The sequence below is a fragment of the Pelodiscus sinensis genome, chromosome 1 (assembly GCF_052426305.1).
Source record: "Pelodiscus sinensis isolate ZL-2025 chromosome 1, ASM5242630v1, whole genome shotgun sequence".
Classification (NCBI taxonomy): Eukaryota; Metazoa; Chordata; order Testudines; family Trionychidae; genus Pelodiscus; species Pelodiscus sinensis.
The window spans coordinates 205,457,967-205,483,885 of record NC_143052.1 but is presented as its reverse complement, the minus strand read 5'-3'; the positions used below and the strand labels follow the sequence as shown (position 1 = coordinate 205,483,885).

Below are 25,919 nucleotides of genomic sequence, written 5' to 3'. Positions count from 1 at the left end.
AGCCACGGCGGACAGACACATGACCTTTGGCAAATCCCTAGGCAGCCTCAGTTGGTAGAGTGACTCTGAAACTCAGATCACACTTTAACTATGCCCTCACCTGGGCTTATTTTTATTATTTTGTATGTTAGATACTTTATTATATGAGGGCTTTTTTTTGCTACAAACTTTGTCCATCTATTCTACATCTGTAAGACTATCACTGTGCCCATACTTTAAATTTTTTTCCCCATTTATAATGTGATAAAGCCCTAGCTATCATACATACACAATTGCTGTTTTCCAATCAAAATTATTATAGTAGGTTTTTTTACATTTGCTTTATAGGTACAAAAATTATCAAAACAGTCTGTCCATGTTGTTGACTAATGGCCTGTAAACTTTCACTTGGAAAATGTGTACCTTTTTCTAGTCCCATGTGAATTTAAATGACCTTATAAACTCCTCCAAAGCAGGCTTTTTTAATGGAAATGCTGACAGACCTATTACAATGCTACTTCCAAAGTGTCGATTCTCACCATTAACTTCAAGACCAATCTATTAAATCCCTGACATTAGTAAAGAACAATATCATTCAGAACATAAATGAAGAGTACAGAGGATTTTGTCTGAGGAAACAATTTGCATTTTCCAGTTTACTGGAAATGAGTATTTAATCTTTTCAACAATGTTGAAGAGTGCACACTTAAGTCATTGCTCCTGCTCTATGCTTTTCTCAGAGACTGAAAGCAAAGTGTTATAGTGAAAGGTTTATTGTCCAACCTATTAGAGTCCCATTATTTTCTGTCTTACATGACTTGATGTAATGAATTTTTATAATTAAACTAATGGAATACAATTTCTTTCTTCTTTTCTTTCTTTTCTTTTTTCTTTCAGGCCCCATTTCTCTTCCATCTACTTTGGAATAAGTTTAAACACAAAGTATTAAAAGTGCTTTACTACCTTAATTTCATTATGACATTTTGTAAAGCATTCGTCTTGTTTCATCTGTGTCCTCTCTTGAATTTTCTGACTTTATTAAAAGGCTTAAAGAGTTAGGGATGTGCATTAATCATGATGCTTATGTATATTTTTAATTTTATTTAAGTAGAAGACAGTAGTTGCTATGTTATTAGTGAGAAAGTCTATGTAATTAAGGGTTCTTAATTAAAAACAAGTAAGGAAATGAGAATGGATCTTTCTTTTTATCCATGTATTACCCAGGGGAATAAAATAAACTGCTCTCACATACCCAGATATGCCAATATGTATGTATAGCACCATTCAATTTAGATCATGTCACTTTCAGCATTAAATATTTATATAACACAATTCTGGAAATGTGGTCCCACCCCTTCCCCTTCTCTGGATGTTCTTTTCAGCTATTTAACTGCTTTAGAGTGGAATAACCATTCATTACTGGTCCTCTATTTCAGTGTTTGTGCAGCAGTGGGTATCATTCCTATAATATGCTACCGCACTTAGAACTGTATGTTATGAAATGTGGTATAATCTATGAAATGGCACAAACAGTACAGTTCTTTTTCCGTAAGGTTGGTCTATATCTGGAATGATAGCAGATTAACCTGGCATTGCTTGGGTTTTTAACTCAATTATTTTTTAAATAAAAGGAAATTCTACATACTTTATTTGAATAATATGTTTTTTATTCATTTTTATTTTGGATTTATTAAAAAGGGATTGTTAATTTTTTTCCATTTTTTTTTAGTAATTTTTTAAAATGGGAATTAAATAGGAATCAAGTATATTTTTTTCTTTATCCCTATAAACTCTTATCATCATCACTATGTTTTCACAGAAAAAGGGCTATAGCCAATTTAGTTTCCAATAATGTTTTCTTCAAGTTTTCAAACCTTAAGCACTGATTTAGTGGTGCCAAAACAGAGCATTACTCAAAAATTCTTTTTTTAATTTCTTTTCTTTAAGGTTTATTAAGAAGCAATCCTATCCAAGCTTATCCTATTTCTCTGGTTCATCTTGGTTCAGTCTCTTTCAACATTTGTTCTATGATGTCAATTTTGAGGCCTGAATTTGATTACGGGATTCCATCTTTTTTCTGTTTGGTTTTATGAGAAGCAAACCCCTTCCAGGCCAGGCCTGCCAATGGGTGGTAGTGGTTGCGGGGGTGGTCCAAAGGGGGCAATTGTCCTTGGGTCTGACAACTCAAAAGGCCTAAAGCCCAATGAGTAGCAGCAATGGCATTGGCCAGAACCTGGAGCCCTTTAAATCACCTCTGGAGTGCGGTGATGTGCACTCTGGGCAACACTAAAGGATTGGGGGGGTGGGGTCCCAGCACTGTGCGACAGGTGTCACTGGGGGTGGGGCGGTGCACTCTAGATATTGCTCAGAGCTGGCTGCCCCCATTCCTGCTCCTTCCTCCCAAGTTCCTGATGTTGTCTCCCCTGTTCCAAGCACATCCTATTTCCCTGGCACATCCTGTTTCCCTGGTAAGAATTTGCATGTAACACGTTTCTTAGTATATTAGAATTAGCTGGAATCTTTTGTCTATTTTAACTTTGTAACTTACTTGGCTCTCTCTGTTTTAATTTGCAACCAACCACTTAAATCTTACTTTTTATACTCAATAAAACACTTTGTTTTTTATCAAGCCCAGAGTAAATAATTGTTACCTGGGGGAGAGGGGAGCAACCACTGTGCATCTCTCTCTTTCATTGGGACCTTATGAGCTTTTTCTGTTTATTTGGGTTCTGATCCTGTTTGGGGTTGTCTCCTGGGTGATGAGCCCTTATAGCTGAGCTCTTCTGGAGCTGAACTGGTTCAGCAACTGTGTTGCTCTGCAGGGAAAGGCTTCAATGCTTCAAACCTCAAAGCTTGCCTTGGCTGGGGGTGGGGGGGAGACAGGATATTCTGGCTCAGCAGGAAAGGGCAATGGGATCCCTAGAAGGCAGGAAGGTAGGCATCAGTGGCTTGATCAGCACACCTGGGGACAGACCCAGTGATCCAGCCTGTCACAATGACCTCAAAGTCCTTTTCAGAGTCAGTGTTTCCCAAAACAAAGTCTCTAATCCTGTAAATATGGTCTGCATTCTTTGTTCCTGGATCCATTACTCCACATTTGGCCCTTCTAAAATGCATATTTTCTTGCATTCAAGCAATTCATAGATTCGTAAATTCCAAGGCCAGAAGCATTGTGATCAAAGTAATGTATATTGGAAAACATAATCCCAACTATACATATAATATAATTGAGTCTAAGTTAGGTTGGGTCATTGTGGGTTGTTCTCTAAAAATAGCTTCCATATGACAGGAGATTAATAAGACTCGGACATTTCAGCTTAGAAAATAGATGACTAAAGAGGGTATGATTGGTCTATAAAATTGTGACTGATATGGAGAAAGTAAACAAAGAAGTGTTATTTACATCTCATAACACAAGAACTAGGGGTCACCTAATGAAATTAAGAGGCAGCATGTTTAAAACAAACACAAGAAAGCATTTCTTCATTTCTTCACAGCCAGGCAATTCCTACACTACAAAGAAAAGTCAGAAAATATATGTAAATTGCAAACCGCAATTTGTGTATCTTTTTCCACTTTTCTTCTGAAAGAGGCTTTTCTGACATTTGGCCCATCTACACAGGGCCAATTATCAGAAAATAACCCTCTTTTGTAACATCCCTTCTTCCTCGTAGAATGAGGTTTACATGGATCTGCTTGTCTGAAACATTTTTTTTTTTGAAAAGCCGTCCCATTCCTTGGATGTAAAGCTCTGCAGTGCAGACATAGCCTCAGCCTATAGATAGTCAACTCTTTGCCAGAGGATACTGTGAAGGCCAAAGGGTTAAAAAATTAACTAGATATGTTCATGGAGGATAGGTCCATCAATGGCTATTAGTCAGGTTGGACAGCTTATCATTTAGAAAAACATTCAATCATGATTTAAAAATTGCTAGTGATAGAGAATCCACCACTACTCTTGATAAGGCATTTTTCAGTGTATCAGTGACTTGTTTTTTCATTATGTAGCAGTGATCCAATATTTGTGTCATCTTCAAATGATTTGATATTGTCTTCAACATCACAGGTAGAAGATGGGCATTAGTTGCCCAAGATTCTTCATACTTCCTACTCAACCCTGATTAAAAGGAACAACTTTCTAAAGGGAAAACAAAACTGGTCTCCATACTTATTAAATTAAAACTTTGGTCTCTCTGCTGAGATTGCTACTGTTACTTTATTAATTCAACCTGCTTGGCTAACAAAACTCACATTCATCACAGAATAATTAATATGACTAAGATTAATTTTTGAATTTTAAAGTGAAAAAGCAGACTCCCATTGCGAATTTTCCATGTTCTGTATTCTTCCAGACCTAAACCCAGTCCCTAGCATATAATTCTTGAATGGAAAGCCACAGACACTGTGAGTGATATTCATTTTGAGTAAGTCAGAAATAACTTCAGACATTTGAATAAGACTGATTTTCAAGTAAGAACTATGCAATACATGCCCAGTATTACAATTTAAAACTCTTACAACTGGAAATTTTAAAAGGGTGTCAATCACTGGGGTAAATTAAGACCTAATTATAGGTTTGAGATATACACCAGGGCTGTGTCTACATTGGCATCCCTTTCCGGAAAAGGGATGCTAATGAGACACTTCGGAATTGCAAATCCGCGGGGGATTTAAATATCCCCCGCGACATTTGCATTTACATGGATGTCGCTTTTTTCTGGCTCGTGGTTTTTGCCGGAGAAAAGCGACAGTGTAGACGCGATTCTCCGGAAAATAAGCCCTTTTCTGCAAGATCCCTTATTCCTACTTGAAAGGGATTCCTACTTGAAAGGGCTTATTTTCCAAAGAATCACATCTACACTGGCGCTTTTCTCCGGCAAAAACCCCGAGCCATAAAAACGCAGCAGCCATGTAAATGCAAATCCCGCGGGGGATATTTAAATCCCCCGCGGATTTGCAATTCCGAAGTGTCTATTAGCATCCATTTTCCGGAAAGGGATGCCAATGTAGACACAGCCCAGTGGAGTAAAAGCAATATTACTTTATGCCTATGTACTTATTCATGTGATGTACTAATGTATTTCATTTGTGCCCTTGGTAGCAACAAACTCCATAAAGAGGTAGGATCAAAGCTCACTGAAATTAAACAGAATTTTTCCATTGATTTCAGAGGACTTTGGATCAGGTCCATGAAATGGGACAGTTAAGCAGGAGGGGAGGCAGGGGCGGGAAAGGTAGTGGTAATTCTTGCTGACCACACTCCCTAACATCAAGCTCCTTCATAGACCTGGATTGGATAGCTCTGCAGTCTGGGGTCTTGATACATCCCTGGATGGGCTGCTTATTTTCTTATAGGTAAATGCACCAAAGCTGTCATCTGAATTTTGCTCGGCTTAAAGAATAATTAATCATTAAAATAGCAAGCACAAGAGCTTGTCTATATAGAGACCCCCTCCTACATCCCAACTGCCTGCCCCAAGAGCAGCTCAGAGGCACTCTCACACTCCATTTCCCTTAATCCAAGACCAGGGCCTGCACCCCAACACTCTGCCCCACCCTGATGAAAGTGAGTGAGGCTGGGCAATAAATGGTGTATGGAGTGAGCAGGGGTGAGGCCTCAGAGAAGGGGAGGGAAGGAGGCAGGGCAAGGGTATTTATATTTGAGGTAGATCTTGGGTTGCACTTGAATTAAGAAAGCAATCTCATGCTTTAAAAGGTTGGAGACCACTGTTCTAAACACTCACCCATTGGATATCAAAATACATGTGCATGTTAAAACACAGAACACTTGAAAGCAGTTATTTTGAAGACCAGATCTATTTCTAGATCCTTCAATTCAGTTGCTATTTTATAAAAGAAGAAATCTAAATCAGCTAAGCTCAAACAAGATTTCAGTTTTCTTTTGAATTCATGTACACTTAGCTCAGCCAAGCACAAAATAGCTATTGCTGTCCCATCTGAGAGGCTTTTATGCAGGATTTGACACAATAAGAATCACAAAGCAGACAAAGATTTCTTATTCAAAGGCTGGGGGGCGGAGGGGAGCCAGAATGACCCTCTCTGAGCCAGAGGTGAATTTCTTTTCACTTGTAGGAAGGATTACAAGCAAAACCAAACAAATGAAAGTAAACTAAGGTGACTGGCACTGCCTGCAACTTTACAGCCTCAGGCTATTATATCAGCATGTGGGGAATGCAAAGCAAAGCAAGGCCCGACAACGGGTATGATGATCTTACAGGTTTTCGTAAAGAAACTATAACACGTTTCATAACATTTGTAGATATGGGCTCAAGATGCAAAATTCAGCTCCAGGTCTGGACACTGAATGCACCAACTGTCTGGGTTATTCAAGATCCAGATTTTGATTCATAACTAACAATAGTGACATTTTTTTCTTCTTTTTGTTTTATTGATGGATTGGATATTAAATATTAGGATATTAGCTATTCTCTCATACACTCTCATCTACATAGAGCCGGTTTGAAATTTTTTGACAAAACAATTTTTCATCAGAATATGCAGATTCACCAACCAAACCTTTTTGTTGTAATGCATCAATTTTAATGAAAAATGTCCATCTTGAAATATCTTAAGTCTGGTCAGAACTGAATAGAAAGAGAAAGACCAGCAATCCAGAATATTCCACTTAATATTCAAAGCAGGGGCTAGAATCTGGGTGTCTTGCAACCCAGCTGAGTGCCCTCACAACTGGGCTAAACTTGGGAAGGAGTGGGTGAGAAAGATTGGAAATTTTACCCATAAAAGAGAGAGACAAAGGTCTCAGATTTCATCTTGATTTAGAAAAAGGGGAACAATCTGAAATATAAAAAGTGATTACAGTATAGGAACAATTTCCCCATCCAGTTCTATTTGTACATAAGCATATGCACACTCCTACAGATGCATACATATTGTAATTTTCAGTTTGTGTTGAAGATTCATATTCGAAGGGAAGAATGTTCTAAAATGAAGTTTTAAAATTACATTTGTATTAAGATATGTGACCGTCTCATAAAGGTAATCCTGGTGAGTCTAATAGCAGGAGGTGCTTTTTTATGCTAGTAAGAAATGAAAAATGTGGTTCTCTATTTGTAAAATAGCTGTTTTCAATATTCTTACTTGTCTGTATACTTTATTTGAAGTGGAGAATATTTTTTAAACAGTTACTTAAGAACTTGTTTATAATTTGTTCAACTAACTCCCCCCCCCCCCCCCCCCATCTTCACATTAGGAAACTTACTCTGAGGCTTTTTTTTTTTAAACCAAACTCTGGTCAGAAGCCAACATTCTATCTCCAGAAAGAGACAATGAAAAATGTGTCTCCTCTCTGCTGAATGACAGCAGTGTACATAATCTCTAACTCTTTCCAATACATTAGTGAGTGATTGCTGTTATTTATAATAATCCATCCTTCTCAGGCAATGACCCTCAAGGCAGAATCACAGATGAGAAAATTTAACCAGTTCCTAGGCCTAAAACATACAAAAAATGTAGGATTTCTGGTGATTTTGTGCTTACGTTCCACAGGGCAAATTAAAAAGCAATGTTTGTATCTATTTCAAAAGTATAGGATGGGAGAGATTGCTTAAAAGCAATGGATGTTAATTTAGCTTGACTGACATTTCTGTGGACAGAGGACAGTTAAAAGGCATGTGTGTGTGGGAGGGGAAGAAAGGGGGGAATGAGGGGTGCTTTTTTTTTTTTTTAACCAGCTTGAGTAGATGTTCTTTATACTTATTTATGGGAATATCACTAGAATTAGTCCGGCCCTGCCCTCAAACATAAAGCTAAAAAGACTTAAAAGGAAACAAACAAAACAAACACACAGGAGAGCCGATAGCCTGCGTGACCCAATCCTGCAAGTATTATTCATCAATCAACTGCTCAAATTACATAAAAACATTTTCATCAGAGATTTCTACATTTTGATTTTTCATCTGTAATACAAATTAACTTCAATAATAACCTTAAGTTCGGTGTTTTGCTTTCTCAGGGCTTCCACAGTGTAAGAAATCTCTTTCCATGATTCAAGCTTGAGTTTGGCTTGTTCTAGAACCTGCTCAGCTTCTTGTTTGGCTTCCAACCATTGTGCTGAATCCTTTAACATTTCATGTAGTTGCTGCCTGCGGCTTTGAAGGTGTCCCTGTACTTCATCCCACTGGCTCTGTATCTTTTCAACTGGTGAAACACAATTGGAAAAAATAGTTGACTTATTCAAGAGGAAGGATTTTTTAAAAAAATATTGAAATATTTAAGCAACATTTCTCATTGGAAACTCGTAACAATTTTCAGCTGCAATTAAATTTGGTTATTAAAAGAGAACAAATAACTGTTGCTTAGGGTACAGTATGGTACACAGCATGGGTCCTGATACATATGTTATATATGAAGTGTTAGCTTCTTGTCTCACTAATGATGTAAATAATACCCAAACAGGGTCATATCACTGAAAAAGAAACAGCTCTCACATTTCTTTCATACCAAGAAAAATCAAACTAGCATTTTTTAATTAGATGTTCTGTGAGTAATAAGTGGCAATCAATGGTCATACTATACTTTCTTGTTCAGGTAAAATGAACATTGTCAGAGAGCATGGCTGTTCACAAAACCCCTCATATCCTCATGTTAGTTATTTGAATAAAGATAAGATGTGCCTTTATTTGAGGTAAATGTAGTTTTGAAAGCTAATCATTGGAAGTTATGATAATGAGGTTTGGCCAAGGTGAGACTTGCACACCAAGACACAAGAAAATGTCCTGGAAATGTGTGGCAGGAAGACCTAAGCTCTGGAAAAAATGCATGCTGCACTCTGCATTTTAATGAGAACTCTGTGTTGCTTAAATCTAGCATAGAGTCAGGTGTCTTAGTATTTTCCCAAAGGCTGCCCCCCCCCTATATTTAAAAGCCAGAAGCCATTGTCTCTTGGTGGCATAATTCCCTGAAAGGTCTAAAGACAAAGGCACCATTAGATGGAGGAAGTTGCCAGCAGCACACCCATGATAGCGTTGATACCACAGTGGAAGGCCTAGAGGAGAGCAGTGCCTAATGCATAATGAAAATCCTCCCAGGAGTGCTTCTCCTTTAGCCTGGAAGAAAAGTTGTGAAATCCCCCAGGCTCGGAGAAAGGGAAGAAGGTACTTCCAGCATCCCTTGCTGAATCCTAGTGGAGAAGACATAAAATGAGTAAATGTGGAGAAAGGCATGAATGAATGTGAGAGAGGAGGAAGTAAGGGAAAGTAGTGGAAATGAAGAAATAGCACCTGAAGAGACAAGGTATAACCAGATGATGAACCAAGGATGGGCCAAGTCCAGGAGGAGCAGGGAAGGAGCAGTTACACTAGTTACATAATTGTGCAAACCGAGATTTGGAGCACATAAAACTATCCAGTTTTAAATGAGGAACACTTAAAAGATACACCATATTTGGATTGGTACCAACAGGCAAACAGTATAAACACTAATTGTTTCAATAAGGTTGGAGAATGAATGCATTTGAAGCATGACTAATGCTCCCCTCATGAATACAAATCAGAATAATAAAAAGTAAAGGTAGCTATGGGGAGAAAGAAAAATATTTGAAATTATGTGTTAAGGGTTTGATTTGCATGCTATCAAAGTGTGCGTGTGTGTGGTCGGGGAAGGTGTTTGGGTTTTTTTGAGGAAAAGGGCTAGAAATTGTCTATTAAAACTTTTTCTTCTCAGAAAATTGGGTTTTCAAAGACATGATTGGGGGGAAAGGAGTATCTTCTCTCCAAAGATGTTAATTTTTTGGTCCATAAACCAAACAACTGAAAATAAAATATATGTATTTGGATATGTTGCCACAGTGTCTCACAGAATTGGTGGCTATGTTGATTTATATCCCCATTCTCTTCTGTAGCCCAGGCTCTCTGGCTAAGATGCAGAATGAGAGATGTAATTCAGCCAGCGATACAGAGGAAAATTGAAACACGAGACATCCAAACTGCAACCTCTCTGAGGTATCGCATCAGAATATTTTGGCCAAAATATTTCAGTTTTCAAATTTTTGCCCCCAAAACAGCCTATTTTTCTTTTTCTTCAGAAAATAACATTTTTTCAACCAGCATTATGTTGTTTTATAAAAAATAAGTTCACACACCAAAAATATTCTTAACGGTGCATGCCTTATTACATCAGAGATTGACAGCCAGAGAGAGTTTGGATAATGGAGTCTCTTTAAATTATTGTCTAAACAAACAATTTAAAGCTATGCAAAATACTGAGGTTTGATACATTGGGTCATACTCTAGTCCCAGAAAAGGAAAATAAATAAATAAACAAATGTGGGATAAACACTTGTGACATTTAGGTAATTCATCTGGCTCTGCTGAGCTAGTCTTCAACTCATTAAATACCATATGTGACAAATAAAATATTAGCAGTCAAAAAGGTTTCAGAGATAGTTCATTAAAGAGGAAGTAAAGGGGACCTCTGTAATGCAGGCATCATTGATTTATTACAGAATAACAGAAAAGCAGTATGCAAAAACATCCATTCATCACTGAAAGTTTATACATGATAATTGATGCTTTCATTTGAATGTGGACATTTTGAAAAAATGTCTTTTGAACGGGGAAAGGCAATTTATTTTAGCTGAACTTGTTCAAGATTTCACCTTTGGCTCTTATTTAAACTGCTCAGCATGTTAGCAATTAAACATGCCTGCTCAGAGTTTGTTTCTCTTTCCCCTATACATTCACACCCTCTAGTCCAAGGATACTCAACCTTTCCAAATTATAGGTCTCCTTTCAGGTGTCTGATCTGCCTTGTATACTCACCAGTTTTACCTCACTTAAAAATGACTTGCTTACAAAATCAGACATAAAAATACAAACAGTGTCACAACACACTATTACTAAAAAACTGCTTACTTTCTAATTTTGTTTGTGTAAAATTTCAGTCTGTACTGATTCTGCCATCACTTTTTATGTAGTCTGTTGTAAAACTGACAAATATCTAGGAGGCTGACATTCTCCCACAGGGCCTCTTGGATATGCACAGCCCCCAATGGGCCTGCCCGATAGCATCCATGAACAGCTGCCGATCTGGTCGACCTCTGTCCCCTACTCTCGCAGCAATGTCTCCCCCTTGCTTTCACAAATATTGTGAAGGACACCACACCGCCACCACCAGGGGGACATTCTGCTTGTTGAGGTGCAGCCGGGTGAGGAGGTTTTGGATCTTCCCCTGAAGATGCCCGAAGGTTCCCTCAACAACAATTCGGGCCCTGCTGAGTCTGGTGTTATAACGTTCCTTGCTGGGGTCAAGATGCCTGGTGTAGCGCTTCATGAGCAAGGGGAGCAGAGGGTAGGCTGCATCCCCTACAATACAGATTGGCATGTCCACGTCTCTGACCCTGATGATGAGGTTGGGGGAAAAGGGTCAGTGTGCAGCTTCGGGAACAGGCTAGGGGTTCGGAAGTCATGTGCATTGGGTGCCTTCTCTGACCACCCAACATAGATGTTGGTGAACTGGCTGCAGTGGTCAGTGAGGGACTGAATGACCTAGGGAACCCCATTCCAGCAGTTCCCCAATACAACCCTCCTGGGACAATAACTGGAGAGGACCATACCTGCATGACCACAGTCCTGACAGTCAATCTCCCCATGCTGAACTGGTTCCCAATGGACCAGTAGCTATCCAGTGTGACAAGCTTCCAGATGGAAATGACTACCCACTTCTAGAGGGGAATGGTGGGTCTCATATGCTTGTCTCATCACTGGAGGGCAGTGGGGAGCCACTCACATAGCTCCAGAAAGGTGTTCTTCTGCATGAGGAAGTTCTGGAGCCACTGCTGGTCATCCCACCACTTTAGGATGATCTGATCCCACCAGACAGACCTGACATCCAGGCACCAGAAGCGGTGGTGCACAGTGCGCAGGGGCGGGAGGGTGGGGTTAAGCTGTATAAGCAGCACCCCAAGACAGGTGAAGAATTGCCCCACAATGAGCTGAGGGTCCTTGGAAGGCAACCCACAGAAACTGCAGCAGGAGGTGCACCAAGACATAGAAGAGCTGTCAACTACTGGGAGGTAGGTCCAGCTCCATGGCTAGAGAGCTGAGGTGTCCACAAGGGCAACTACAGCAGGCAGAGAAAAGACTTTGCTGTCCCTCGAGGAGGCAGACAAAGGAGAGGAGCCTGAGACACGGCTGTACAGGGGGATCCTCTTAAACTCGAGCCTCCAATAGCCCCCGGCAGTAGCTCTAAGAAGTAACTGCTGTCCAGATGCCTTGCCCTGAAGAGTGGCCTTAAATGTGATTCAGCGTCCAATGAATGTGGACACTCTACTCTGTGCTATTTTGATTGGCATTTGCTGTGTAGATGCACTATTTCGAAATAAGCTATTTTGAAACATAACTTTTGAATTAGCCTATTCCAAAATAGGCATGCTGTGTAGATGTGCCCTGAGACTTTACTGGCCAGGAATCATTGAGCCAGCTATTTCAGATGAGGAGGATCAGAAAACTATAAAATCTTTTTTTTAAATGTTAGGCAACAGAACCTTCTTTAAAGGTTTCCTTTCAAGTAGATTATTTTAAAAGTATTTTGAAGGCCTTCTGTATCCATACTGGGTTTTTGTCTGAAGGCATGAGATCACTCTGTTATAGGTTTTTCCTGGTTGGATACCTACAGGATGGAATTTGTGGAAAAAAGAAAGTACTTAAAATATTTTCTACGAAAGTGCAGCGAAACAGCAGGAAGGAGATAAGGGAGGCATCTAGCATTCTGCCTAGGGCCCAGTAAAGATCATTTCTGCCTCCCTCCATCGCATAAGATCCTGAAGGTTATAATGAACATATGGGATTCAGTGGAGGGATAAATGAGTTCTTTCCACATCCAATGACCCTTATCTGGGAGCATGAAAAGTTCAACCTGGGAATAAGGTCTAGAGTTCTGTACATAGGCAGAATAAAAGAACCAATATCTTGGTGAGTCAGTTGTTCCAGGGATTTATCTGAGTTTTGAAGAAATACAAAGAAACTTTGATTACCCACCAATAGCCCTAAATCAAATGCCTTCAGTAAAGTAAAACACAACATACCTCGCAAAGGACAGAGGCAGGGCTATTCTGTTACAGGATGGATGACAAAGGATGTCTGAGAGCTAAACAAGAACATTATTTAAAAATTATGAGCTGAAGGTCATAGGGCTGGACATCCTCACCCTGGATTGTTTGCTGCAAACAGAACTCACCCCCCCCCCCAAGTGGCAAGCTCAGTACCATGTACTTGCTTTACAAGTGTTTGTTCCCCATAGCATAAGGCTTTCCCCTAAGCCTTTTCTTACTGCCCAGCTACTGAGCAGGCAGAAGGGGGAAAAAAAAGATCTCACTTCTTTGAAATCCTGGCCTGTTTCACCTGTCTTTCTTTTAACCATCTTCAACTGAGGAGCTGAGTCCCCTGGTTGATTGATTAATCTACTCCCTTGTAATTAATTACTAGAACCGGGCAAATCCACAAATACCGGCTTTGTATCTGCAGGTACCCACATCTGTGTATGTTAACGTGGCTCATTTTGGTAAATAATTGTGTATCTACAACCCTGAAGACTGATGGATATCTGCAGGTATTTCCGTCCACATATGTGAATGCAGATATCTGTAGAACATTTTTGCAGATGCAGATGCACAATTTTGCATCTGTGCCGGATTCTATTAATTACAGATCTCACTTTGACTTATGTGGATATGCTTACCAAATAGAGTGTGGTGAGTCAGCCTTAGACTACTCTCACACTGTTACACCAGGTTAACACAATGGTACAAATCTAGAGTTACTGTTCTATGTACTCTGGATTACAATAGCGTGACTGAGATCTGATTCTTTCCCTTCATTTTTTTTATGACAGCATCTATATAGTTGAATGATTTATAAATTAGGAAGATACAGAATGAATGTAATCTCTGTGCCCTGTGTAGGGTCAAAACTCACTCTGTTGTTGGGGTTTTATACAATTAATAAATAAGACAATAACACAAAGCCCATTACTAGTCTCGTTCCAAGGCTTGGCTGCTTCTAAGGTATGTAGTTCAGGGTTGCTCATTTCAGCCAACTCCTAAGTCCTGTCTCTCTCAGACATCAAGATCTTTTACCATGGTAGCTCCCCTCTCCTTCTTTCTTCCTCTTTTTACACCCTAATATTGAAGAGTTCCACTTTGGTTTGATATTGAGACCATATGTTGCAGGGCAGGGTCAATATTAGTGCCATTAACCTCTCCATTAATCACACAGGTCCTGTGTAGTGTTTATCCACCCCACCACATTAGGGGTTTACGTGGAGAACGATCTGGCAGAAAAATGGAGCCAAATCCGGGACTGGTATCACTTTTTCTTTCTGTGATTTACTAAGAGAAATTTTATGTTGTTCTTATCACATTTGTGCCACTATCTGCACTTCATTTTTGTACACACAATGTTTACGAATCAGTGTATCTCAAGATTATTTTTTCTTATCTGATGGCCATATACAATATACAAGCAGCAGACAGAATTCTTTGTCCATGGTTAAACTACTACAAATTGTGAACCATTCATCTTTTTACAATTATTATTATATTACAATAACACTAAAGGGCCTTAGGTCAGAATTCCATTCTGTTAGATACTTTATAAATCCATAGTGAGAGATTGTCCTGTAGAGAGAGCTTACAGTCTAATCAGGCAAGCCAGACAAAAGATACACAAGCAAAATACCAATGTTCTTGTGAATTACATCTGTTATTATTTTAACTATATTTTTCTCCAAACCATTTCTTGTTTTGTCCACCATTATTCCCAGTGTTCCAGCCAAGTGATTCCCATTTTGCTGATACAATGCCCTCTTTCACACTTCTCTTCCCAGAGCATATATTGGGAAAAAATAAACGTCACCAGACAAAACAACTATAGGCATTTTTGTGATTGTATCCTTGAGATGCAACAGGGATACAAATGGCCTTTGCTGTCCATTCCAGAAGGGCTCTCTGCAGCTCTCCCTATGTTACTGATTAGTCTAATTTCAGGGGTCCTATTCAATTTGTTTTGCATCACTAGTGTCACTAGTAGTTCACCAGCTGTTCTGTCATTAAAGAGGGAAAAGTGAGATCCCCTGATCTGATTTATTGGGTTAGTAAGATACAAGAAGTACTAACAATTGAGAAAATTACATTTAAAAAAATCAAACACCAGGTAACTATTTTATAATTCAGTTACCATTGATTTAGTATCCAGAAAAAGAATAATCCAAGCAAGTAAAGTTGCTAACTTGAGATCAATTTTGTTTATTAAGTTATTTGCTCTACTATACTTCATTTATGGGTAATACAACTGTCTACTGCTGAAAACAAACCACTTACGTATTGAGCTATCTGAGCTGCCCACTGCTTATCCTTTCTTTGGAAAAGGCAATTTACAGATAAAGTAAATAAGCATCCTAAAACAGTGAGATCTAAAAATGCAGAGCAATGCAATTTGAAAACTGAGCACCAACTAAGCAGCAGCAGCAGCATTTTGTTAAGTGGTTAAGACACCTTCAAAAACAAAGAGAGCTTGGGCAGCCACTAACGTAATACCACTATCAATACCAATGATAACAAGGAGTCCCATGGCACCTTAGAACTAACAGCTATGCCACAGGATTCTTTATTGTTTTCATAGATACAGTTAACATGGCTACTACCTGAGACACTCCAGTGATGTCATCCTAGTGCAGTTCTTCTATGCAAACTCCTCCAAATAATGAATAGTCACAAAAATTGACATAAGATTCAGCAAGGCATCATCACTTCCAACGATTTCAGTGAGACAAACAAAAATAGAGATGAGAGGTCTCACCTGAGGAGGGCTACATTTTTGCATGTGTTTGCATAGGCTTAACACAATGAACTGAATATCTGCCATTCTGTGTGGCCTTGGGCAAATCATCCACTTTCTATCCCTACTCCCATATCTATTAAATTATTCTTAGTAATTAGCTGAATTTCCATCACAGATGGGTATCCCAATTAAAATCAGGGCCACATTGCATTAGGCATTTTATATTCACATTATAAGTAATTTGGGGTAGGTGCTATCTCCTACTATCTAAACAGACAAGACAGACAAAAGTGATCCAAGGTCTCCTCACAAGTGTAGATATGCATTTTCACTTGAGAGGGGGCCTTGTATCACCTTTTAAGGTGGACCTGTCTATATCCAGTTTTCCCATCTGGTTCAGTATGCAACCAATCCAGGAACTGACCAGCAAAATTATTATTATCAATTAAATGATAGAAACAGAGGATCCCACCCGCAAAAGGCAGATTCACTGTTGTCAGACTTGAGATAGAGAGAAACTATCTCTATAGCCCTGTGATGGATAATGTAGGCTAGTGAGTGGGCTGTATAAGCGGCTCTCCTTTATCTCTGTGGCTTCAAGATTGTAGTATCAAAGACAGTCTCCCAGTGGTCTCCCAGGATAGTCTTGTTTTGCTAACTGCACTAGTGTACCTAGTATTTGCAGGGTGTGCCAACTGAACCATAGCAGCACTTCAATTGTCTGCAAAGGGAGCACACAGAGCTCACAGCCAATGTTGTGTGCAATCAGCACACTCTTAACTTCATGTGCCCTATACGTTCATGCATGTCACTTTAGTAATACTGATAGGGGAAAAAAACCCTATGCAGATGGAAACCAGTGGAATCTGAATGTGAGCAACAGTAAACAAAATGGTGGGTGGCACATAGAATCCCAATGGGCTGTATGTGGCCCTTGGATCACTGGATGCCCACCATTGCTATAGCCTTCTAGGTAGGACTGTCACCTGGGTTTCCCACATTCTGGTAAGGAACCTAATCACCAGGGCCCTGGCTATTTAAAAGAGGGGTGTCTCTCTCTCTCCTTTTTTTAAAAAAATTGAAATATCTTATTTTCATTCTCCATTGAATGAATACCATTTTTGAAACCTCAATTTTTTTCACAAAACAGAATTTGTTTTACCATCCCTGATCAGTAAAAGTTCAGAGTCAAGGACATTCATGCTCCACAAATTCAAGAAATCAGAAAAAACCCTAATGGTGTCAGAAGTCTAAAGAATAGGAAGCCTTCTCTCCTGCCTGTTCTGCCTCACTTTCCTCTTCTACAAAAGAAAGGAAGTCATCAGATACTTTGAAATGGACACAATAGAGAAGAACTCTCACAAGACGCTGTTAGCAATACAAGAGAAAGAAAACACTCATGTTATGATAAATGATGGCCAGTCCAATCCTATTAAGGATGAGGCAAAAGGCTGTCATTTTCTCTTCTTTTATTCAATAGACAAAACTTTTTTTGCATTCCTGAAATTACATGATAAATTCAAAATGGCAACCAAATAACTTTTTAAGTGGTGCCACCTAAGGTTAATTATGTAATTTTAGACAGAATTATCAAGTGGTGTTGTAGAAATGGAATTTGCAAAGCTGAAAAAGAGCTCCTTATCAAATTACCATAAACTGAATAAAAATCCCCTCCTCTACCAAAGTGCATTTCATAGGCACTGTCATCAGCAAATCTAAGTCTTGACATAGAAGTTATCTTTTCCCAATACATTCAGAGATTTGAAGGCCAAATGGGCCTATTATGATTATCGAGTTCAGCAACTCTCAAACAAGGGTGAGTCCCTGGTCCCTAGAGACTGCATTGCATAATGATTAAAACTAACATATCTGCTATTTCTGTGCAGTAGGGGTATTGCAATATTGTTCATGCACCACATTCAGGTTGGAATATGCTCTGTAAACAATGAAAAAAATATTACTACTTTGTGACAATAAATCAGATGTAGAATATATTTTGTACAGTGTGTGTGCAAATTACAGTGAAAACAGATAAGTTGTTAAAATGTCATCATACTAGTAAATTATGTGCTAAATGCAGCTACAACAGTTGTAAAATTCATAAAGTTCTGGACTTTGAAATCACACTTATTTGCAAAGCTGTTTTTAGATATGAATGCAGGATCTGAGAAATTATTATTTCATATGGAAGTGCATTGGTTATCTCCCACCAGAATGTTGCAAAGAGTTTTTGAGCTTCTCACAGAGCTGCTCGGTTTTCCCCCTGTGCACAAGATTGCTTCAAACTTTTCTGACCCAGTATGGATTGCGAAGCTTATACCGTGAAGACATTTTAAACTTGTTGAATGCATTGAAACCCTCCACACAAGGGGGCTGTGACGGGGCGGCCCCGCTCACGGCGGAGGCCCCTGTCCCAGCCGCGCTGTATAGCGGGAGACCGTGTGCCGCCCGCCGCTGCCCGCGCTGTTCGGCGGCAGCATAGGGAGCGCTGGCCTGAGGTGCCCCGGATGACGTCACCCAGGCGCCCGGGAGACAAGGACCACGTCGCCCCGGCAACGGGAGGACGCCCCGGTGCGAGGGGCGGGACTGCCGCAGGACGCCGGGGCCGCGACCCCAGCGCCAACTTTAAAATGGCCCCGTAGCCCCGAGGAAAGGGGGAAGCGGAGGGGCCAAGAGGAGTGCCACGCCGAGCGGAGGAGCAACCCAACGGCAGCACCACCCAGCCTGGTAAGCGGCCGGAACGGGCAGCGGGGCCAGGTAGTGCTGGAGCCGGAGGGGAAGGAAGCAGCCCAGGGCAGAGTCAGGAGTGACTGGTGGGCTGACGAGTTACGGGTTCGCACCCCGTCAGCCGGGTTCGGGACTACTGGGCCAGAACCCTTAGGGCCCTGGGCTGGGGCCCGTGAGAGTGGGCGGGCCCGGGCCCCCCTTCCCCTCCCGCCTTGCTAGGGAGAGGGAAAACGAAGATAAACTCGCAAATAGTGGAAACTGAGGAACTTGGAGCCATAGAATAGTGGAAAGCCCTCGGGACAGACGTCGCTGAGCGGCGTGGGGTGTCACAGGGGCAATAAACCATACTGGAAGGGAGTGATACAACTATGGCATTTCAGGAGAAAGCCTAAATTTGGAAAACTATCCTAAGCAGTGGAATCTCAGATACGGTTCCACTACTGACAGAATTTTGGACATGAACAGCATGCCAGTTGACTGTGTGAGAGACAGAATCCTTGCTCACTTTTCAACTTGGGCAGAGTACTTCAGTGTTAACATTAAAAATACCAACAAGGAGGAACATTATTTAGGTTGGAATTTGTTCTTAAAATGTGTAATGTCGCCTTGCTGTTTGAGTGGGAAAGCAGAACAGGATCTGCTCAAAATATCCTGTGACGGCACACTGAAAAATCAGTTTCAGGAACAGGCACCTTGTCGGTTTTGACCTTAATTGTTGCTTTAGAATACCCAGGATTAGTTATAGAAGCAAAGGCAGTGTTGCTACCTTTCCCAACAACACATACATGTGAAGCATCATTCTCTGCCATGACAGCTATGAAGACAAAGTTCAGGTCCCCACTGAAAGTGGAGAATGATCTATGAGTTTGCTTGTCAATCATTACACTGAAGATAGATAGACTGCAGTAAGAAGCAGGCTCATCCATCTCACTGATTTTGGTAAGTATTCTTACAATCTTTCTCTTTTAGCATTACTAACAGTACATGTTTATATGAAATGCACACATACTTTTGTCCGAACTACTTCTTAGTTTGGGATCCATGATTAATATTTAAAAAGGGGTACATAAACAAAAAAAAGTTTGAAACCCCCTGAAAAAACAAAACTATAGAATACTAAGATTCTGGTCAGTTTTATAGATCCAATGATATTCCTTAACGAAAACTGAAACAGGGTTGTGACGGGGTGATACAGCTCTGTACTCGTGCTCCAGACAGCTCAAGCAGTGAGCCAAGGCTGCAACCAGCAGGATTGGAATGGGGGGTGGGGAATGTGCCAGATGGTGCACCTGGAGGCCAGAAGTGCGGTGGGCGTGCCAGGCATGAGGGGATGTCCTGATGCTGCCGCAAGGGGAGGGGCTCAGGAGAAGCGGACGTCTCGAAAGGCCACCCATGGAGCACTGGGGGGATCCAGAGGAGAAGGGAAGACTGGCCCCAAGAGGTAGGACAAAACCCCAAGGGAGGAGGACGGACGGGGGATGCGAGAGAGGATGGGGCGGACACTGGACTGGCAGAAGGTGAGCCCGGCCTTAGCATCCCAAGAGAAGGTGGCCAGGGGAACTCCATGATAAGTCACCTTCACGAAAGGGGAACAGGGGTAAGGAAGTGGCCCAGGACAGGTGCAGGAGTTGCAAGCCTATTGCCTGGCGAGTTGAGGGCAGCAGCCCTGCCAGTCGGGACAGGGACTAAGGGCCCCTGTGTCCTTAGGGTCCTCATCCAAGACTCGGAGAGTGGGATGGCCTGAGTCTCCCTTTTTCCACCTGCACCCTCCGTCTTAGGTCTGGATCTCAACTCCTGAAGGTGCGAATAATAGGTAACCCCAGGAGTGGTGAGAGCCCGGCTGGGGCGGGGGCCCCGGATAGGGCGAGAGCAAATAGGTGATCGAGGAGCAGCCCTTAGTAAGGACTTGGGCTCCGTGACCCCCTAACAAGGGTTTATCTGGTTCTTTGAGGGTTTCAATGTTTATCCCTTGCAACAATGATCATAATGAAAGACACAGTCCACTTACAATTCAATCAGTTTTGAAAACTGACTTATGAGTAGTTTCAGGGTCGGCTGCTATAGTTTCTGGTATGTTAAATGTTTTTTTCTGCTATGTTGCAATGTGAAAGACACCAAGGGCATATCTACATTAGGAAACTAATTCAAAATAACTATATTTGACTTAATAATGCTCAATTTTACAGACTTGAAATATCATGTTCTCACTCTGGGGAAGTCTCAAAATTAGTCCGAGGCAGACTCCATTAATGTGGACATTCTACCTCAAATTAGAGCCCCAGAAAGCATGGGGAAGTAATTAGTTTGAATTTCTCTGGGGGTAGTTATTTTGAAATAGTGGCACCGGAGCATCCACACTAACTCTATTTCAAAATAATTATTTTGAAATTAGCTTTATTCCCCAAGAAAAGCAGGAGTACAGTTTCCAAAATAATCTTCTCCTTATTTCGAAATAATGAGCTTAGTAGTGTGGAAACTCCGCCTATAAATTCGACCTAAGGAGGGTTATTTCAAAATAAAGCCCAGGTGTAGACCACGGCCAAGAGGGAAATGTGAATAAGTAAGGGCCCAAACCTGGAAGGTGCTGAATGTTCTCAACCTCCAATTGACACTAAAAAGATCTGAGGGTTCTCAACAACTTTTAGAAGTGGTCAGCATTTTCAAGGATGGGCCCTGACCAAATATAACAGGAGAAAAAGAAAGTTACTGTTCAACTATGTAAATAAACTCAAGAAAGAAGAAAATATTCAGATTTTCTAATTTCCGTAATGTACGATTTTTAGAAAATGCTTGTAAATAAAGGTGAGAAAAAGCACAAACCTGTTTGAATGTTTTCAGTTACTGTGCCCATCCAATTGAAAATAGATTACTACATGATTAATAGATAAGGTAATTCTGCTATCAAAGTATTCACAATGTCTTGTGAAGAAGGATGGGATAGGTATCCAGACTGCTATACAGTCAATAAAAAAATGGGTATTTCATTAGTTTGTGTTAACTTGTCAACAACTGCAATGCTGGAATATGTTGCGAACATAAAAGAAGTATAGACTTCTGTAGATAAAAGGTTTCTAATATGGAGACTGTATAAAAATATCACATTGTCATTATTTGTCCAAGAAGCACACTAACTCAACTTCAAAGTTGTCAACATTAATCCCTTTTATAAGATTTGTTGTCTTCAAAATTTCTTCTTTCTCTTTACAGTTTTCAAGTCCTTTTCAAGGGCCTAAATATATTTTCATTCTAAAACATTTTTGTAGTTTTATTTTAGCAACTAGACAACTATATACATATTTAATAAAACCTATGGTTGTTGTGACTTCCCTTGCAAGTGTTTCATTATTTTTTGTCAATGCAGCAATCTTCTTTAAGATTCTGGGCTAGGTCAATTGTAATTTACTCCTTTCTATTCTGTGAAGTGTTAATTTATTTGTGGATTTTTAAATAAGATTTCTGAAATAAAATTTAGCTTATTTTAACATTTTTGCACTTATAAAGCACAGTTACAGCCCACTTAACTTAATAAAAAAAACCTGCTACTTACCATATAATAATTGTGGTTCCTCAAGAGATGTCAAGTTAATTCCACTCTTGGTGCATTTGCACTAAATACTCTCAAATAGAGATTCTGTTGACTGGCAGTGTCTATTGTGGTCAGACCTGTGCTCCGAGGATCCTTATGACTATAACACAGTGCAGGGTAGAGTGACCCCAACTGTTTCTCAGTCCCTTTGCAAGTACAGAATCCATAGAAGATGCCATAGTATTGGAGAAGGATGGTGTAGTCAAGGCTTGACCTTTCAGCCTATCGCCCTATACTTCAATATGTGGGATGACCTAAATAGCTTACTTCTAGTTAAAAAGAGGAGGACCCAAAGGCTTATATTTTAAAAGGTGTCTATAAACAAAAAAGTTTGAGAACTCATTCTAGTTTGACCTCCTGCAGAACTGCACAGAACTAAGATTCTAGTCATGTACATATGATATAGCTAAAAAGAATTACAGATCCAAAGCTGTAAACATCTTCTTTGTTGGATTATTGAGGGAAAAACAGGCAGATACACAGGCTTGAGATAATTTTATATTTAACTTTTGCAATTTCAGCCATTGCTATTGATTTATATTTTTAATTTTTCCTAATTTTTCCCTACAGTTTCAGGCAATTAAGTAGGAGTTTAAGGCAGTTCTGACAACAGGGCTGCAGGAGGATCGTAGGCACAAAGAGAGGGGAGGCCGTGGTCCTGGGCTTGAAAAAGCACAGAGCCCTATAGAGGACGACAAGGAGGAGGATGGCTACAGGGGAGCTAACCTGCTGCCCGAGGAGTTCCTGCCCACGGAGTGTTCCTCCACTTCTGGCTAATGACTGACGGAATGGGTCTGTGACACCAGAACTGCAGAGAGCTCCCTGCATAGCCCCTGAGTTGGTGTGTCCAACACCGATGGAATAAAGTACAGGAAAGGCTGATGTCCAGGTGGGGCAGAACAGAGACCCTGGCCAAAGCTGCAGGGAGAACAATTGACCCCCAGCTGCAGGGAAGGCCACCCAGCTGTTGAACAGCTCCTGCCTTGGGGGTGGGAGGGGAGCCATTCAGCAGCAGAGAGGCTCCCTCCACAACCAGGGACTCATCCTTCTCCTCACATTTCTGTCAGAGGGTCTCTTCACTTTTCCATTCAGACTGCAGCCTTTCCTGCAGGTTGAGGGATTGGGTATCAACGGCCTTGCATCAATACAGGGAGCACTCTGCAGCTTCGCTGTCACAGACCCATCCCCTCACTCATATGACAACATGAATCCCTCTTCTGCCTCAGGACTGGAGACACCCAAAGGAGAAGGCTGCAGTCTAGCAGGGTGAGGAGTGGCATAGGTGGAATGGGAGACACTCCTCTCCCATCCAATGGCACTCTGAGCTATTGAGGTAACAGGGTTGTGAAAGAAGATACCTGATCCAAACAGGCACAAGTGCAGAGGGGATACTGTACTCGTGCATGCTGTTACTGTGGGATTTTTGTTCATGTTGATTTCAGTGTGTGAGCTGAAATGAACATTTACCAACATCTATCAATGTGAACTGAATCCTGCCAACACTAAAGAATTTACCTTCAGCAAGAACTTCTCAAGGTTTCTGTCTTTATGAAAATAAACTGTTTGGAGATTCTGCCATGACAGCTTGTATTTCTCCCTAATCTTCTGGCAGATCAGGCTAAAAAGTCTGTTGTGTTCTCATGGAATAGGGAACATGTAGATAGTGGCTCAAAAGAGGGATCAATTAACCCATCAGCATAATGTTAGGATCACAAAGAGGAGGAAGCTCACTGGTAATAAAGCTTTTCACAAACCTAGCTTGCACAGCCTGTGAAAATGTGGAATACCCCCGAATTGGAGTGTGAGGTGGGTGCTAGGATGTCCTTCAGAGAGATCATAGCCTAGATTCTTTTGTTTTGTTTTTCATGGTAAATAGATTAGCCAGTATATCTGGTAGCTGAGTTTGAAAAAGAAGATAACCATTATTATTGTATCCACACAACAAAATTCTTCCCCTTGGTAGAGTAAGTAAGCTACATAGAGTCTTTTCTAGCATCGATGAGAATGTCCATCAGCTAAACAATTATTTTCTGCTGATGTTATCAGTCGACACCCACAGCATGGGGTCCAACACTTCACTCTTCACTTGTGGTGTTCCACAAAGATCAATTCTCTCTCTGGTCCTTTCACTATTTACATGCTGCCACTACGTGAACCCTGTCAATATGAATTTATGTGACAGCAATATGGATATGATATACAACTCTGTTTAGCCTTCATCACATGTGACCCACCACTACTACTAAAAAACCCAGTGCTTGATAATGTAGGCTTCTGAATGAAAAACTGGATGACTAAAGCCAGACCTGAGCAAAACAGGTGATGCTTATGGGCAACAGAAAATATTTTGAAGAGTTTACAATGGTGTGGTCTCTGTTGGTTAAAGAAACACTTCCAGAATTGGTAAATTTAATCCATAGTCTAGTCATACTGTTAGATTCCTCGTTGATGCTGAGCTCTCACATAGCATCATCCATGCATAACACTCCCTACCACCTCTGCTTGGCTAGGAGACTCTGTACCTTCCAGGCTGATAAAGATGGGCCTCAATCATTCATGCCTTCACCACATCTCAGCTGGGCATGAAACTTTACAGCACTTAGGAAATTCCAGCTAGTGCATTCGGCTACTGCAAACACACCAAATCTGCCCTGTCATTGCTCCAGTGTATTCCATTTTGAATTTTGCATCAGGTTCAAGGTCTTAGTCCTTGTTTTCAAAGCACTTCATTGCTTGGGTCCAGGATATCTAAAAGTTCACTTAAAGCTTGAGAATGAAGACTGCCAACAACTAACATTTCTCTGGCCCAACAGAACTCTCAAACCATCAGAGTAAAGCTCGTCTGTGTGGAAGACAGGAATTCCTCTGGGGTCAGTCCAAGACTGTAGAATGAACTCTCCCAAGGACAACCAATTCTAATGTTAACACTAAGGATATGTCTAGACTACAGGCTTTTGTTGACAGAAGTTTTGTCGACAGATACTGTCGTCAAAGAGCATCTAGACTACATCCTACATCTACATCAAGCCGCTTTGTCAACATGACAATGTAGACTCAAAGGACAGTGTAGATGCAATAATGCCTTCTGTCGACAGAACTTTGTCAACAAAAGGCGTTATTCCTCGCAGAATGAGGTTTACAGCCGTCGACAAATCTGCCAAGTTCTGTCAACGTTATGTTGACAGAACTCAGTGGCAGTATAGACGCAGGTATAGTTCTGTCGCCAAAAGTCCACTTTTGTCGACAAAACCCTGTAGTCTAGACACAACCTAAATGAACAAAATACCCAGTGTGCTGATACAGTGTGCCGATCATGCGATGACTGAAGCAGCTCTGTCACTGCAATTTCTGATTGATAACAACGGACAGTAAGAAACAAATGAGAGTGGGATTTTGTTATTCTATGCTTAGTTTATGTCCTAGGCTGGAAGAAGACAGGAGCTTTCCACGGACTAGGTTCTATGGGAGCCCTGCCACTGCTGCGCCTTGCCAGAGCTCCCCTGGAGCAGAGCTCCATGGCAGCCACACTTCTGCCGTGCCAGGACAGAGCTCCACAGAGACAGGGCTCACCGTTCCCACTGCTGCCTCACCTGGCTAGGGCTCCCCAGAGACTGTGCCATGTCAGGAGGGGGCTCTCTGGTCCCGCTGCTGCCCTGCCTGGCTGAGGACGGGGCTCACTGGTCTCATGGTGGAGCTCCCCTCCACTAGCTCGAATTCCCGGGGGCTAGACCACAGATGTTGCCAGACCAGAAAGTCCTGTGTCTAAGAGGTTAAACCTGTATTGTTCCAGTGAGGCATTTGATTTAATAATC

The 25,919-nt window shown here is 41.0% G+C and overlaps 1 protein-coding gene across 12 annotated transcripts in view; it reads right to left on the bottom strand.

The window, feature by feature from the left end:
• Positions 1-25,919, bottom strand: part of DMD (dystrophin) — a 2,135,104-nt gene that overhangs the window by 498,775 nt on the left and 1,610,410 nt on the right. For all 12 annotated transcript variants that reach the window (XM_075916549.2, XM_089775838.1, XM_075916586.2 and 9 more), the window contains one exon: positions 7,946-8,157. In XM_075916549.2, the coding sequence (XP_075772664.2) occupies positions 7,946-8,157 (212 nt within the window). The remainder of the gene's footprint in view (positions 1-7,945; positions 8,158-25,919) is intronic.